Consider the following 15340-nt stretch of genomic DNA (forward strand, 5'->3'; position numbering starts at 1 on the left):
GGGACTGACCCTCACAACTTCCCCCACCCTCCCTTTGCCCCCCCTCCCTGCTTGTGCTCTCCTCCTGCTCTCTCGGTCAAATAAATACAATTTTTTTTTTTTTTTTTTTTTAAGAGAGAGAACATGAGTAGGGGGAGAGGCAGGCAGTGAGACAGGGAGAGAATCTTAAAACAGGCCCCATGCCCAGCATGGAGCCGGACATGAGGCCTCTTACGACCCTGAGATCATGACCTGAGCCAAAAAAAGAGTCAGATGGTTAGCTGACTGAGCCACTCAGGCGCCCCCCCCCCAAATATTTTAACCCGAGCTCCAGCTCTACCAGCTGAGTAGTCCCTGGGCTGGTGGCCAAGGTCTGTTCCCAGGGCTCTGGGAGTGATGGGCTGGACTAGGTTAGGTGGTTTTGGGCCCTCCAGGTAGAGCAGGAGCAGCCAGTCGGCTGGGGAAATGCTCCAGAGGGGGCATGGACTCGGAGGCGGGGTTGCCTGCGCAGAGGGAGGGGAGAGGGCCCAGGGGCCAGACAACTCTGGGGAGCTGCGTATGCACGCATGTCTGGGGATGAGGTAGTGGCCTTACAGGCCCAACTCAGTGACCTGGGCCCTTTTGGAGTTAGGATGCGGGTGGTGCCGCCTCAAAGCCACCATTGTCGTCCCTTCTCCCGCCTGACTGTCTGGGACCTAAAATAGAGCAAGAGCACAGTGGATCTCGTGAGAAGAGTCTGGCAAAGAGGTCGGGGGGTGGGTGTGTGTGGAGGGGTGTGAGTCATGGCTGGGAATCCTTGAATTTGAAGCTCCCAAAGCCCAGCTCCCCCACCTCCCGGCCTCCAGGGAGCCTGGAATCCACGGGATAATGGCGGGGAGGATATCTCTGTCCCATCCCTGGCCCATTGGAGGGACTGGGCCCAGCTCTGCCATAGAGGTGCTGGATGACTGGGCCACATATGCCCCTTCAGGGCCTCAGTTTCCCAGATGTACCAGGAGTTAGGGATCTTGGCATCTGCTTGAAGCTCCTGGAATTCATGGCAGATGGTCCTACAGGCCCACAAAGTCAGACAGACATGGGCTAAGTCCTAGTTCCTTTCCTATTGCCTGAGTGGCCTTGGGCAAGTCCCCCCCACCTTGTGGAGCTTCCATTCCCTCATCTGTAAAATGAACATTGAAACCAAACCCCATTCTTGTCTGATATCAGCTTCAACTATCCAGCAAGGAACTCGACAGCTCCTGGAGCCTCCTCACCATCTCCACATCCTCGGATGCCACATTTTGTGCTGCCAGGATGTTAGCAAGTGACCCCACTTTCTCATGCCCTGTGCTTTACCCACACTACCTCTGACCCCCCCAACATTCGGCAGGGCAGAGCTGGGTATCTGTTCCAGCCCCCTCCATGGGAGCTGTTCAGCCTCAGTACTGGACACTCCAAGAGGAAAGAGGTCCTGGCACCAGGGTGGGCTCTCCTGGGCACCTACCACACGTGCCAGGCCTTGCCCTTGGCTCAAGCCTGCAGTCCCTGGGGGACGGGGATGTACAACCCCATTGCGCACATGGGGAAACCGGCTCCTCTCAAAGGGGTCTGGGAGCCCTGGGCGAATGACTCGCCTCTGTGTGCGGGTTCAGGCGGTGTTTGGGGCTGGCATGCCCTCTAGCGGCCGCCGTGCGCGTCGTCTGGCCCCCCGATCCGAGCTGCCCAAGGTCCGGCCGGCGGTGGTGGCCGGCGTGGAAGTCCCTAATCCGGGCCACCCGGAGGTTCTGTCCGCTGCGCCCCACCTCCCAGTAGCTGAGAGCCGTCTCTCCCAACCTGCCCTTTTGGCTTCCCAGAGACTCTGAGGCGGCTGCGCACCCCGCCCTGATTGCCATGGAGACCGCTTGTACACAACTTCTCCCATCCCCTCTACCTTGTCCCAAGTGAGGGCTGCAGGCCGGACCAGCGCCTGCCTGGGAGACAGCCCACCGGGCCCGGCGGCCTGGGGCCCATGAACAGCGGGGCCCCAGGGCCGCTGGCCGTGGAGAGAGTGAAATTCTTTGGCCGGCACCGTGGGGAGGTGAGGTCCAGTAGGGCTCTGCTGACTCGGCTCCTGTCTTTGGGTTTAGAGGGTTCCTGATTCTGCTTTGGGTTCTCTGGCCCCCAGCTCCAGATTCTAAGCTCTGGTTCTTGAGGGCTCAAACGCTTGACCGACTCCAGTGTTCTTTTGACTTTGGCTTTAAAGTGAATCCATGGTTTAGAGTAGGTCTTCAACTCCTAGGTCTAGGCTCCATCTCTAGAATGGGCTCTTGGCTCTGGGGTGTTAGGCTCTACTCCTAGAAAAGGCTCCAGCCTCTACCTTCAATGAGGGCTCTGAGCTGCGGGCTCAGGTTTTACAGAATTCTAGAGAGGGCTCCAAGTTCTTGCCTCGGATTGCAAGAGTGGTTCTGGCATTCTGGGCTGTGGTTGTAGAGGGAAGCCTGAAGTCCAAGCTCCCACCTGGGGTTCCTGGGGCAGTGTTTGGGGCTGTTCCTGGAGTCTAAGGTCAGGGTAAACTGACAGGTGTTTCTTGCCCCAGGCTGGAGCTACTTCTGTGCTCTCCTTCCAGGTCAACTCCTCCGCCTTCTCTCCGGATGGCCAGAGGCTGCTGACAGCATCTGAGGATGGCTGTGTGTATGGCTGGGAGACCCACAGCGGGCAGCTGCTATGGAGGCTGAGTGGCCACACAGGTGGGGCTCCTCAGGCTGGATGTGGACACGAAGGCCTGTGGTTCTGTCTGGCATTCTGTAGAGCATATCACAGTGACCTCTGACATCTGACCTGGGCATCCAGACAAGACAGTCTGGGCAGGGCTGGAGCAGTAGAGAAAGGACACAGGACATGCTCCCTGGGAACTTTGATGCCAACAGACCTGGACTCAGATCCTACTACTGCTTTTGTTTTTAATTTTTTTTTTTAAGATTTTATTTATTTATTTGACAGAGATCACAAGTAGACAGAGAGGCAGGCAGAGAGAGAGAGAGAGAGAGAGAGAGAGGGAAGCAGGCTCCCTGTTGAGACTCGATCCCAGGACCCCGAGATCATGACCTGAGCCGAAGGCAGCGGCTTAACCCACTGAGCCACCCTGGCGCCCTGTTTTTAATTTTTTAATCTCTACACCCAACATGGGGCTGGAACACATGACCCTGAGATCAAGAGTCACATGCTCTACTGATTGAGCCAGCCAGGTGTCCCAACTCTACTATTGTTCTAAAAATTGTTTAAAAATATACATATTTACTGTCTTCACCATTCTTAAATGCACAGTTCAGTAGTGTTAAGTATGTTCGTTATGTAACTGGTCTCCAGAACTCTTTATCTTGCAAACTGTAAACTTTATACCCATTCAACTCCCCATTCCTCCCTTGTTTTAGACCCTGGCAACCACCATGCTTTCTCAATGAATTTACTCTAGGTACCTTGTATAAGTGGAATCATACAGTATTTCTCTTTGTGACTTGCTTACTTCACTTGGCATAATGTCCTTCAAGGTTTCATCTATGTTAAACTACTTTTTTGACTGTGATCATAAGTTGTGTCACTTGAGTCTCCATTTTCTTCTCTTTAGAGATAGTTGCTACCCTATGGGATGAGATAATTCAAGCGAAGTGCCTAGCACCCAGTAAGGACCCAGTAGATATAACTACTGTAATTATTATTGAGACAAGAAAAAAATCTGGTGATTACAGGGCAGACTGCCTAATGCTAATAATACAGGAAGTCCAGTGCTAGAACTCTGAACCCAGGGTGGGCTCTCAAAAAGTTACTGGGAAGTGTCTGCATTTGCTTTTGGTATTGATTTTACAAATGTGCAAATTAGGGTTGGGGTGTTCCTGGTGAAGCCATGGAAGCTTGGCTTGCCAGATAGCTGAAGGGTGAGAGGGTTAGAAGGGAGTGAGAAGGCAAGCAGGTGACAAGGCTGGGAGAAATTAGCAGGGGCTGGCCAGCAAGGGCTGGAAGTGGAGGGCAGCACCCTGTTCCCTGACCATGGCTGCTTACCCAGGTCCCGTGAAGTTCTGCCGCTTCTCCCCTGATGGCCGCCTTTTTGCCACTACCTCTTGTGACTGTACCATCCGCCTGTGGGATGCAGCAGAAGCTAAGTGTCTGCATGTCCTAAAGGGTAAGCGGGATGGGACAGGAGCCAAGCAGCGAGGCCTGGGTTCCTTTTTAGATCTTGCTGTGTCCTGTTCCACCATGACCTCTCTCCAACTTCGTATCTGCAGGTCACCAGCGGAGTGTGGAGACGGTCAGCTTCAGCCCTGACTCAAAGCAGCTGGCATCAGGTGGCTGGGACAAGCGGGTGATGCTCTGGGAAGTGCAGGTGTGTGGAAGGGTGGCCAGAGCAGGACCTGGGACCAGGAGGAGACACACCCCACCCCCAACAGTGGCCCCAGAAAGGTTGTTCCATCTGCCCTACTGCCCATGCCCACAGCTGGCAATCCATCTCCCCATGAGGTTGACCTGGCCTGGCCTATCCTCTCCTGTCAAGGCTCAGGTAGTCTCCCCAGACCCTGTGTCATCACCTTACCCATGCAGCTCGCAAAGAGGGCCTGATCTGACCTATCTGAGGCCTAGAATCTGGTACAAGACTTCTGGGCTGTCCTCCAAAGCTCAGGGCTCTCTCCTGCAGTCTGGCCAGATGCTGCGCCACTTGGGAGGGCACCAAGACGCCATCCAGAGCAGTGACTTCGCACCCAGCTCAGACTTCCTGGTGAGCCACACCACCTCTGCCTGAGCCCACCTCAAGGAACCTGGAACCCATACCCACTTTCCCACCTGGGGCTGAGCTGTGGTTAGAATTCCAGACCTTGAGTGACTGCTCTTCTGAGCCCGTTTCCTCATCTGTAAGATGGGAAATTCAGCCGGGCTCAGAATGCCTGCTTTCTCGGAGTCTGGCTAGCTAGGAACCACAATGGCGGGCACGGGTTAGCTGGTTCATGCTCACAGCAGATGTCTGCAGGCCACTGGCTCCTGGGACTCCACTATTTGCATCTGGGACCTGCGGATGGAGATCCCGGTGATATTCCCCCACGAGCTGGAGGGCCACAGTGGTAACATCAGCTGCCTGTGCTACTCGGCATCCGGCCTCCTGGTGAGCTGGGTTTCCCTGGGTTCTGGGCTGGTCCCCTGCTGGCTCCAGACCCATGGGCTTAGAGCTGTCTGCTGTCCAGGCTTCTGGCTCCTGGGATAAGACTATCCACATCTGGAAGCCCTCTACCAGAAGCCTGCTTGTTCAGCTCAAGGGCCATGTTACCTGGGTGAAGAGCATAGCTTTCTCCCCGGATGAGTCACAGCTGGCCAGTGCTGGCTACTCCCGCACGGTAAGCCCAGCCCACCTGGCCCACCCTCCTGGCAAACTCCTATGCCAACACCTTCCGTTAGCAAAACCCTCAGCACTTTAGAAATGTCCATATCCTATTTGCCCTAAATGGGAGGGTTCCACAGGCAGAACCCAGCTGCCAACCTCCTCTGTACCTATTGCCTGGCACCAAGGTCTGTGCTGGCCCAAATGCTAGTGGCAATGACTTTTTCTTTTTTAGAGATTTTGAGAGTGCCCTAAGGGAGAAGCAGATTGCCCACACTGAGAAGAAGGCCAATGCGGGGCCTGATCCCGGGATCATGACCTGAGCCAAGGGCAGTTGCTTAACACACTAAGCCACCCTGGTGCCTGTCCCCTTTGAGAGTGTGTATGGGAGTAGGGAGGGGCGGAAGCTAAGGGAGAGACAGAGTATCTTAAGCAGACTCCCTGCTCTCAGCCCAATGCAGAGCTCAAACTCATGACTGAGATCATGACCTGAGCCAAAACCAAGAATCAAAGGCTTGACCAACTGTACCACCCAGCTGCCCCTGGCACTGACATTTTTAAGACTCATCACAGCTTCAGGGAAAAGAAAACCGCATTGCCCTGAATTTTTATATCAGAAATTATGCTGAGCATGTTAAATACACCTCAGAGAACAAAACCCATGCCAAAAAGGTTAAGAGGTTGGCTCGGACTCACCCCAAAGTGATTTCAAGGACGTCAGACTTACAGGGTGAGGTCTCCCCACCCTTCTGCTTGTTTTTATTTCCAGGTCAAAGTCTGGGACTGCAACACAGGAAAATGCATTGAGACCCTGAAGGTAAGGCCTGTGGGCATAGCACCCAAAGGTGCAGTAAAAGGCCTGCCAGGGGAGGCTGGGGGCAGGCAGGACATGTACCCTGAAAGTGAAATGCTTTCTGCAGGGAGTCCTGGATGTGGCCCATGCTTGTGCCTTCACCCCAGATGGGAAACTCTTAGTGTCCGGAGCTGCTGACTAAGCAAGACGCCGAGCGCACTGCTCTAGCAAATCATGCAGAGCCTCTGGGATGGAACATCACCACAGATGGCTCTCAGATCTCAAGCCTGCCTCTCCCTGCTGGGGCACGCGCAACCTGGCGGAATGAACTCATGAAAGGACCGTGAGCGCACTTCCACACCACAGCCCCCAAACCAACCACAACGGAGCCCCCACCAGATCCCCGCGGCCAGGACTGTGACGGCCCCACACCGGGGCACAGCAGCCCACCTCTCCCGCATGGTTACTCAAAACGCCCGCAAACACAAAAGCAACACCAGCCAGTTTGTCTGTTTTATTGGCGCCAGTGCTCAGGCTTTGACCGCGTATTTCCGCAGCGGGTATAGCCGCTCCTTCCGCTGTTGCTTCTTGGTCTTCAGGTTCTCCTCGTGCTTGTTCAGCCGCCGGCGCATGGCACGCGTCTTCTTGGGCCGCAGATCCAGGGGCTTGTACTTCTTACCCTGGGTGACCGGAGAGCAGGGGGGAGTCTGAGCACCAGGGTTTAGGAGCTACTGTGGCAGCAAAGGAAGCCCCCTAAGGCTGGAACTGAGCTGCTGGGGGGCATGGGGAGGATGCCGGAAGTGACTGAGGGAGGCCACTGGGGTGCAGAGGTTACTCTGTAGACCTGAGTGTGAGGAGGTGTGGTACACCCAGCGCAGCAGGGGACTGAGACCCTGTAGGGGGAACTGCCCTAGTGTGAATCAGACCTGGTCCCTGCTCAAGGAGCTCCCAGCCCAGTGGGAAAGACTGAACAGCTAAAGGGGGGGCCCACCACTGGGGAGGAGGAAAGAGATTAAGGTTTCAGCTAATGACAAGCAAAAGCCTGGAAATCAAGCAACTTGGTGAATACCACTTCCAAGGGAGGAGAAAACAGCGTGCACAAAAGCTCCAAGGGATGGCAGCTCAGGTGCTTTCTGGAAACTGCCAATAGCTCAGAGAGGGAGGCACAGGACAGGGGTGACAGCCTCAGCGCAGAGAGCTGCAGAAACCAGCTGCACAGATGAGGGTAAGTTCTGAAGTGGAGGTTTGGAGGCTAAGTCTTTGTCCACCCATATCCCCATTATCGGCAGCACAGGCAAGGGCCTCATCCATTTTAGACTGAGCCCTCCGAACTCTGCTGTCCACCAGACCAGGCACTAGCCACACCTACGGTCTACATTACAAACCCAGGTCTTCAGCCACCACAGCCGTGTGTCGCCAGAGGTTACTGTACCGGACGGTGCAGACACAGAGCATTTCAAGCACCGCAGAAAGTCTATGGGACAGAACTACCAGAGGGCAGAGGCCTCATCTTTATGGCCCTGAGTGCTGCCTGGCAGGGGCTGCACTCACTGGAAGAAGACAATTTTTCCTGACGACCACCTCTGTGGTGCCCACAGAGCCTGATCAGAGTTTCAAGCCCAATTCTCAGAAAGATGCTCCCACAAATATATACACATCCAGGGATGACGGCACTCCCCCAGCCCCGCCCAACAGTACATGCTAGAGTCCCCCAGGCAGCTAACCTAGGCCCAACACGGTGGCTTTTTTTGACAAGTGAAAGCCTCCAGCTAGTCAAACACTAACTGGGATTTTGACATGAAGCCATTTTGCAGATGTACTCAATGACCCTAAATCAACCGACTTTAAGAGGGACTATCCTGGGTGATTTAGCAGGCTTGTTTGGATCAGCTCAAAGGCCTTTAATGCAGGGCAGAGGTTCTCCCCCACAAGAAATCCCACTTGAGAAGAGCAGCTTCAACCTGTGTCGTCTTAGTCCTGGCCTGCCATGAACTTCCCTTCCTGACAGCCAGGCCTACTGATTCGGGGCTTATTAGCTAGCCCCCAAAATCACAAAGGCCAATTCTTTGTAATAAATCAGATGCGTGTATTCACACATATGAAGTCTCTCACTGGTTCTGCTTCACTACTTAAGCCTTGGTAACACCAGTATTATGGACAAGATCAGAAAATGGTCATAAAAATCTCCCAGAAGCACTCAATCCACCCCTCCCTAAGACATGGTTTGTAACACTGACCCAATCACTCCATTAACTATAGGTAACTCTGGGCAATTTAACCTCTCTACACCTTGAGGTCCCATCTGAAAAATGAGAGTATCAGGTGCTTGAAAGTGACTGAGACAGTGATGGTAAAACAATTTGAAACATTTAAAGGCAATCCTCACAGACTGCCCAAACCCACTCAGCTGGTGAGGATGAATTCCAAACCCAAGGCTCCAGCCAGACTCTTACCACACTGTTGATATCCTGAAAACTGCAGCCCTGAGGATACGCAGTCTGCGAGCCATGCCAGTGGCAAGACGCTGGTTAAGAAGCAAAAAAGCCCATTCCCATGCACCCCAGCAGAATCTCTTTATACTACCCTTCTGGCCAAGGGAGGGCTGAAACTTTGCTGCCTGCAGCTAAGCATCTAACTCCCCCAGCCCAGACTCACCTTGTAAAATTTCCTGAGGTTCTCTTTCTGCGTCTGGTTGATGACTGTGAGAACACGGGCGATGGATTTGCGAACAACTCGGCTGCAAAACACAGAGACATCAGTGAAGGTGGTGGAGACATAGAATGCTGCTGTCCCCCACCCCCCTTTCCAAGGCATCTTATTCAGGACCTGACCATATGTCCTAAGGCAGGGGGATTCCCCACCAGCTCATCCATTATCACCCAGGAGGTACCTAACCCTGTGTTTTGGGGGTTAAGGCCCCAAGACTCTAGGAGGTGGGCATCTTACAAGTAGGGACAAGTAGGACAGGAAAGGGTTCTGAGAATGTATGAAGTATTCATTGAGAAGTGGAGGGTAGATCAAGAAAGATCTTCCACCCCAGGCCACAGACTCAAAACTATGAAGACCTAACCGGTGCCGACCTGAATAAGCTAAGGGAAATCCTGCCACAAACTGTGTGACCAGCCTCAGGAGTCATAGGAGGAGCCACTTGGGAGGGAAAAATAAGACGTTTGACATTGTAGAAACGTGATGAGGGGAAAGGAGGAACACAGGAACAGGCTGGCAGTCATGCTGAACTGGGGGCTTGGTGGGGGATGAGGGAGGGCCACTGGGTTACACAGCTGGTAAACACAGTCCGCATTCAGCACGCAATCTGTGTGTTCCCCAACTCATCCAACCCCCCTCCCAGCACCACAGATCGGTTGTTGGGGGCCCATTTTATAGAAGATGAACACAAAACAGAACAAAACAAAAACTGGGTGGTGAGGCAGCACATGTTAGGTAGGATGTGGCAAAAGAAAATGTGTGCTCAGTTCAGCAGTTTCCAAACCCACATCCCTTTCACAAGCCCTGATTTTTTTTTTTTTTTTTTTAGGATTTTATTTCTTTACTGACAGAGATCACAAGTAGGCAAAGAAGCAAGGGGTGGGGGGTGGTGTTGGGTGGGGAGAGGAGGCTCCCTGCTGAGCAGAGAGCCCCATGCGGGGCTTGATTCCAGGACCCTGGGATCATGACCTGAGGGGAAGGCAGACTTTAAGCCACTGAGCCACCCAGGAGTCCCACAAGCCCTGACTCTTGATCCATGTAAATCAGTAAGTTAACTACAACTCAAGGGAGGGGTGGGCGCAACGCAGCCACCTACCAAGTGAGGAGGAAAAAAATCAAATGCTGGTGGAAAGTGATTAAAAAAGGGTCCAGGTAGATTTTTCCAGGCAGCCTGAAAAAGGGTCTGGAGGGACAATCTGTTCCTTCGCCCGTCACAGAGAAGCTGAGCTACCTTCCAGGCAGAAGGGCCAAATGGTCCACGGCAGACAAGAGGTCCATCAGACAGCGGTGTCCCACGCGGCTGGGTGCGAGCAAGGGGAGCCTGGGGAGGCTGGTAGGACTGGCATGACATTCCTACCCACGCGTCCGTTCAACCATCACCTAATCGGACGCTGTCTCTGGACAGCCTCGAAAACCCACACATGCTTCGGGCGTGCCCCGAAGTGCCCCACACCCAGAGAACCGGCCTGCACTCACATCTTGGAGAGCTTGGAAGCCGCGCCGCCTGTCACTTTGGCGACGCGCAGCTGGGACAGCTCCACCTTCAGGTCTTCCAGCTGTTTAAGCAGCTCCTCCTTCTTCTTGCCGCGAAGGTCTCGAGCCTTAATCTTGGCCTGAAAGCAAGTACAGGTGTGGATCAAACACCACCCAATAGGGCCGCCTCCCCCTCCTCAGCGGCCACCCTCCCTGGCCCGACAAACCCAGGAGGGCGCGCCAGGGCCAGCTTCCCTCGCCGAGGCCGTGCCTTGGGCTGGGTGACCGACGCCCCGGAGGGCCCGCCTTCACCCAGGTCTGCAGCGAGGCTGAGCCGCTACCCCCATTCCGCAGACTGGAAGACGGAGGCGCCGGGAGCGCGGCGGGCCCAACTCAGCAAGGGGAGAGGGCGGGAGACCGGCTGTGGCGGCATGAGGCCACTCCGCACGGCGCCTTACAAGCCCGGCTGGCAGATGGGACCCCAGTGCTCACCTCGAGCTTCCCACCCCAGGACCCGAGCCCCACAGCGTGCGGATGGCACCCGATTCCACCGCCCTCACCATTTCTGCACGATCTGCCGCAGCCGCCGCCGCCGGAAAGAGGCCGAGGGAAAGAGGAAGGGGCGGGGCTGACCTCCACGACTACTGCCGGGTGGCTGCGGACGCGGCCAATGGCCCCGCAGCGAGGGAACCCTAGCTCCGCCCCCAACGCCTCCACACGCCTCGCCTCCGGGAGCGCCTGGGTACAGCCGGTTTAGCCCCGCCCGGAGGAGCGCCGCGTCTGCGATTCCCCTGGTCGGCCTCGTCTCCTGAGCAGAGCGCTTGGGGAAACCGAGGCCCGGGTGACCGGCTGCTTACTGGAGATGGCACAGTGAGGACTCGAATTCCTCCTTTTAGTCCTTTACTCGTTCATTCATTCATTCGGTAGACCTTGCAGGATGCGCAGTCTGTTGCTCTGAGCTGGGCGCCAGTACCCGAGGGGTGGAGGGGATGAGGGTTGAGGGTTTTCAAAGATGAATTAACATGGCTTCTGCCTTGGAAGAATTTTTAAAATCCGAAGTGGGCGGGGAGAGGCAGGATCAGACAGCTGTACCTCCAACTCCATAAACCGTTCTAGTGGAGGCAGCTTGTGGCAGGGGAAAGAGCATTCAGAGCCGTTGTTTTAGTGAAACCGTTCCAGTTTCAAATTTTTGCTCTGCTGCCTAGTGCTTGCTCGCGGAGACTCTTGGCAAATCCCTTCCCCTTTCTGAGTCTCAGTTTTCTCACCTGTGAAACGGGTATTTTTGAGGATTAGGACCACGTAAAACTGAGCACAAGATCTAATGTATAACAGTCACTCAAAAGATCATTGGTATTAATGCACCCAGTGGAAGGAACACTTGAGTTCATAATGTACCCAGCGGAATGAACGCTGAAAGTTAAAGGGAAATTCACAAAGCAGGGAAGATGTTCAGGCTTTCTGACTGAGCAGTTTCATTGTTGCCTCAACCAGCAAGCATGAATCTCTCTAGTGTCACTTCATTGCTGTACACAAAGATGCACCAACACCTCTTAGAGCTTAGTGAAAGCCAGGTTGCCCCCTTGTTGCTGTCAAGTTCCAGTAAGCCTTCCATTCCCTTATGGGGCTCTATAAATGGGACTTAGCCCATCGGACTAAATCGGGATACTACTTCCCTTTCGTCCCATACTTTTTCTTTTGTTGTCCTTTATTTGTTTATTCTTAGTAATTTCTTCATCTTTCATGGCGCTCAAACTCTCGACCCTGAGATCAGGAGTAGTGCTCTTCCAACTGAGCTGGCCAAGTGCCCCAGGTCCTAAGCTTTCCGGGCAATCCTCTCTTTAGCCCCAAATATCCTGAGTTAAATGTTTATGTGTCTGTCTCCACAGCCAGCCTGGAAGTTCCCTGGTAGATCCATGGCTGACATCTGATTTATTTATCTAGTTTCCAGGCCCAACACATGGATGCTTGTTGGATGAATGAATTAATGAGCCTTGCTACAGACCATGGTGAGGCAGGCTTCCAAGAAGTGGATGGGTATGGGGAGAGAGGGCAGACAGAGGGCAATCCTGGCATGGATTAGTCTTAAAAAGAAGTTGAATGGTGCAGAGACTTTGCTGTCATACTTTCCAAATGTTTATAGTTCTTTTAGAGCTAATGACTGTGCACATCTTTCTGAACTTGGAAGTTATCGGTGGCTCCTGTTTTCTCTCACAATGCCATAGCCAGCACACCAGTAAATTCTGCAACCTCTACTTTCAAAATAACATATTCCCGCCACTCTTAATGCCAATTGCCTGGCCTAAGCTATCATTCATTGCCTGTCACCTAGATTGATGATGTCACCTTTTATTTATTTTTTTTAAAGATTTTATTTGTCAGAGAGAGAGAGCCCAGAAGCAGGGGGAGCAGATGGCAGAGGGAGAATCAGGCTCCCCGCTGAGCCTGATGTGGGACTCGATCCCAGGACCCTGGCATCATGACCCAAGCAGAAGGCAGCTGCTTAACCAACTTAGCCACCCAAGCATTCCTGGTGTTACCTTTTATTTTTATTTTTTTTATTTTTATTTTTTTAAAGATTTTATTTATTTATTTGGCAGACAGAGATCACAAGTAGGCAGAGAAACAGGCAGAGACAGAGGAGGAAGCAGGCTCCCCGCGGAGCAGAGAGCCCGATGTGGGGCTCGATCCCCAAACCCCCCCCCCCATCATGACCTGAGCCAAGACAGAAGCTTTAACCCGTTGAGCCACCCAGGCGCCCCCTGGTGTTACCTTTTAAACTGTCTCTCTACTATTGGTTTATATTCTCATATATTCTCAAGACAGCTGTTAAAGGGACCCTCTTCAAACTTAAGTCAGCTCATGTCACTGCCTGGAATTTCCAGTGTTGTCCCATGAGGTAGACCACATCCTTTCCTCAGCCTACAAAACCTTACAGCACCCTCTTTATACCCACTTCCATCTCATCTCTTTTCACTCTTGCACTCCAGGATGACCTGTCTCATGAATATACCAGGTCAGCCCAATCTCTGGGCTTTTGCTTGGCTCCCTCCTTCACTTCTTTCAGGTCCCTGATCACTGTCACCTCCTCAGGGAACTCTCTCTCTCTTTTTAAGATTTTATTATTTATTTGACAGACAAAGATCACAAGCAGGCAGAGAGGCAGGCAGAGAGAGGGGGAAACAGGCTCTCTGCTAGCAGCAGAGAGCCCGACACGGGGCTCAAACCCAGGACCCTGAGATTATGACCTGAGCTGAAGGAAGAGGCTTAACCCACTGAGCCACCCAGGTACCCCTCAGAGACCTCTCTGACCATTTTATCTAATGTACTGCCAGGCACTGTGTGATTTTATTACCCTCAGCATGCAGTCATCCCTGACAAAGACATTTAAAATTCTGCCTCCATGGCTGGGAGATCCACAGTCATAAGTAGGGTCATTATTGCTTTCACTAGAACAGGCTATATCCTTAGTTGTAAAATGGGTATTTCTGGTTTATTTATTTTTTTAAAGATTTTATTTATTTATTTATTTGATAGATAGCACAAGTAGGCAGAGCAGTGAGCGGAGGGAGAGGGAGAAGCAGGCTCTCTGCCGAGCAGGGAGCCCGGTGCAGGGTTGGATCCCAACCTTAGCCAAAGGCAGCCAGCCGGTTAACTGACTGAGCCACGCTGGCGTGCCAACATTTCTGGTTTAAAGTTCCTTCTGACCAGGAAGTTCTGGGGATTATCAATTTCTGCTGTCTTGTAGCCTGCCTGAGTCATAAAGATTTCTTTCAAGAAATGGAGCTGAAAGGCAGGTGGGCTTTGTTTCTAGGACCCCTGAGACTTTTACTCAGCGCCTACTTCCCAGCTAAGAGTCTGTATCTTTAGCCCCCAAGATTAGGTAGCATCATAATCTGGCAATATTTTTTTATCTGTAGACACAATTCAGTGGAAAGTATTGGGGACAATAAAAACGAGTCATATTTCAGTAACTATTGGCCTTTATTAAACGCCAAAGTACAATTAGGGGCACCTGGCTGGCTCTGTCAGTAGACCAAGTGACTCGATCCTGGGGCTGTAAATTCCAGCCCCACGCTGGAGGTAGAGATTACTTAAAAAAAAAAAAAAAAGTACAACTATATGAAAAAAAGACCCAATTTAATCTAAGGTTAAGGCCTATTAACAATCCCTCGAGCTGGGGCGCCTGGGTGGCTCAGTGGGTTAAAGCCTCTGCCTTCAGCTCAGGTCATGATCCCGGGGTCCTGGGATCCAGCCCCGCATCAGGCTCTCTGCTCAGCGGGGAGCCTAATTCCTCCTCTCTCTCTCTCTGCCTGTCTCTCTGCCTACTTGTGATCTCCATCTGTCAAATAAATAAACTCACTCTTAAAAAAAAAAAAAGATTCCCTCGAGCAACTCTCCAGGCACTCAATCCTGGCACAGAGTCGTCCTTCACTCTGCCCTTAGTCCCCTCGTTCTCATCTTTCCCCGTCTCATGCTCTGGGGATTTGGCTTCCCACCAGGATATGCCTCTCCAGCCAGGACTGACTTCTTAACCCCCAGGACCTTGCCCTTTCCGTTAGGTCGGTGATCACAGGGTCATCTTCCTCTCCCCGACCCGCCAGGTCCAGGTGACCACTACACTCGCGGGTCCAAAACCCAATATTTTGTGTTGTCAGCACTTTGGATACACTCTAAACGTCTTTAAAGTTTCCCAGTCCGTTAACAACAAAGTCACTGTGTACAAGGCAGAGGCAACTTCCTCCGAGGTCTGTGGTGGCGTTCAAGTTTCCTAAAATCCGAGAATTAGGGTCCCTCACCCCGTCACTCCTGGAGCTGTAAGAACTACTCAGGCTTCAGCTCGAAGATTATTTTCTCAAAGAAGTCTGCCCAGCACTCGACAAGCAGAGCCGGGAGCCTTCTCCTGGGGGCCCGTGCACCCTCCATCTGGGCAATGATGACCCACCGGGTCCGCGGCTGTGTCCGCGCAGGTCCCTTCCAGTACCGGGAGCTCCTCGGATTCAGGAGGGAAGCCGAGCGCAGTTATGATGTCCACGATGCTCGGTCTGCGCGGGGACAGAGTGCCCGCTCCT

General features: G+C 53.0%; 2 protein-coding genes across 3 annotated transcripts; one reads left to right on the forward strand and one right to left on the reverse strand.

The window, feature by feature from the left end:
- The first annotated feature begins 1865 nt into the window (after nucleotides 1-1865).
- WDR38 (WD repeat domain 38) lies at nucleotides 1866-6591 on the forward strand. Of its 2 annotated transcripts, XM_004757339.3 has the most exons (9): nucleotides 1867-2035; nucleotides 2564-2684; nucleotides 3998-4114; nucleotides 4218-4315; nucleotides 4625-4705; nucleotides 4955-5086; nucleotides 5166-5315; nucleotides 6069-6116; nucleotides 6220-6591. In XM_004757339.3, the coding sequence occupies exons 1-9, from the start codon at nucleotides 1967-1969 to the stop codon at nucleotides 6292-6294; spliced, it is 891 nt and encodes a 296-aa protein (XP_004757396.2). In that variant the 5' UTR covers nucleotides 1867-1966; the 3' UTR covers nucleotides 6295-6591. The 2 variants fall into 2 exon arrangements, with proteins under 2 accessions (XP_012914226.1, XP_004757396.2); XM_013058772.2 differs by lacking the exon at nucleotides 4625-4705 and having other exon boundaries at nucleotides 1866-2035.
- RPL35 (ribosomal protein L35) lies at nucleotides 6592-10956 on the reverse strand. Its single transcript, XM_004757340.3, has 4 exons — nucleotides 10832-10956; nucleotides 10275-10411; nucleotides 8748-8829; nucleotides 6592-6772 (listed from the first exon to the last, which is right to left on the reverse strand). Exons 1-4 carry the CDS (start codon nucleotides 10832-10834, stop codon nucleotides 6623-6625), a joined length of 372 nt encoding a protein of 123 aa, XP_004757397.1. The 5' UTR covers nucleotides 10835-10956; the 3' UTR covers nucleotides 6592-6622.
- Nucleotides 10957-15340: the final 4384 nt, after the last annotated feature.

The sequence above is a fragment of the Mustela putorius genome, unplaced genomic scaffold (assembly GCF_011764305.1).
Source record: "Mustela putorius furo isolate JIRA1106 unplaced genomic scaffold, ASM1176430v1.1 tig00000596_pilon_pilon_pilon, whole genome shotgun sequence".
Lineage (NCBI taxonomy): Eukaryota > Metazoa > Chordata > Mammalia > Carnivora > Mustelidae > Mustela > Mustela putorius.

What these genes read in the sequence shown, in the direction of transcription:
- WDR38 (XM_004757339.3), top strand. Translation starts at nt 1,967, where the DNA reads ATGAACAGCGGGGCCCCAGGGCCGCTGGCCGTGGAGAGAGTGAAATTC. An exon ending in GAGGCTGAGTGGCCACACAG is followed by an intron (nt 2,685 to 3,997) that starts GTGGGGCTCCTC and finishes CTGCTTACCCAG; the next exon opens with GTCCCGTGAAGTTCTGCCGC. An exon ending in ACTCGGCATCCGGCCTCCTG is followed by an intron (nt 5,087 to 5,165) that starts GTGAGCTGGGTT and finishes TCTGCTGTCCAG; the next exon opens with GCTTCTGGCTCCTGGGATAA.
- RPL35 (XM_004757340.3), bottom strand. An exon ending in GCTTCCAAGCTCTCCAAGAT is followed by an intron (nt 8,830 to 10,274) that starts GTGAGTGCAGGC and finishes TGTGTTTTGCAG; the next exon opens with CCGAGTTGTTCGCAAATCCA. An exon ending in ACCTCAGGAAATTTTACAAG is followed by an intron (nt 6,773 to 8,747) that starts GTGAGTCTGGGC and finishes CCGGTCACCCAG; the next exon opens with GGTAAGAAGTACAAGCCCCT.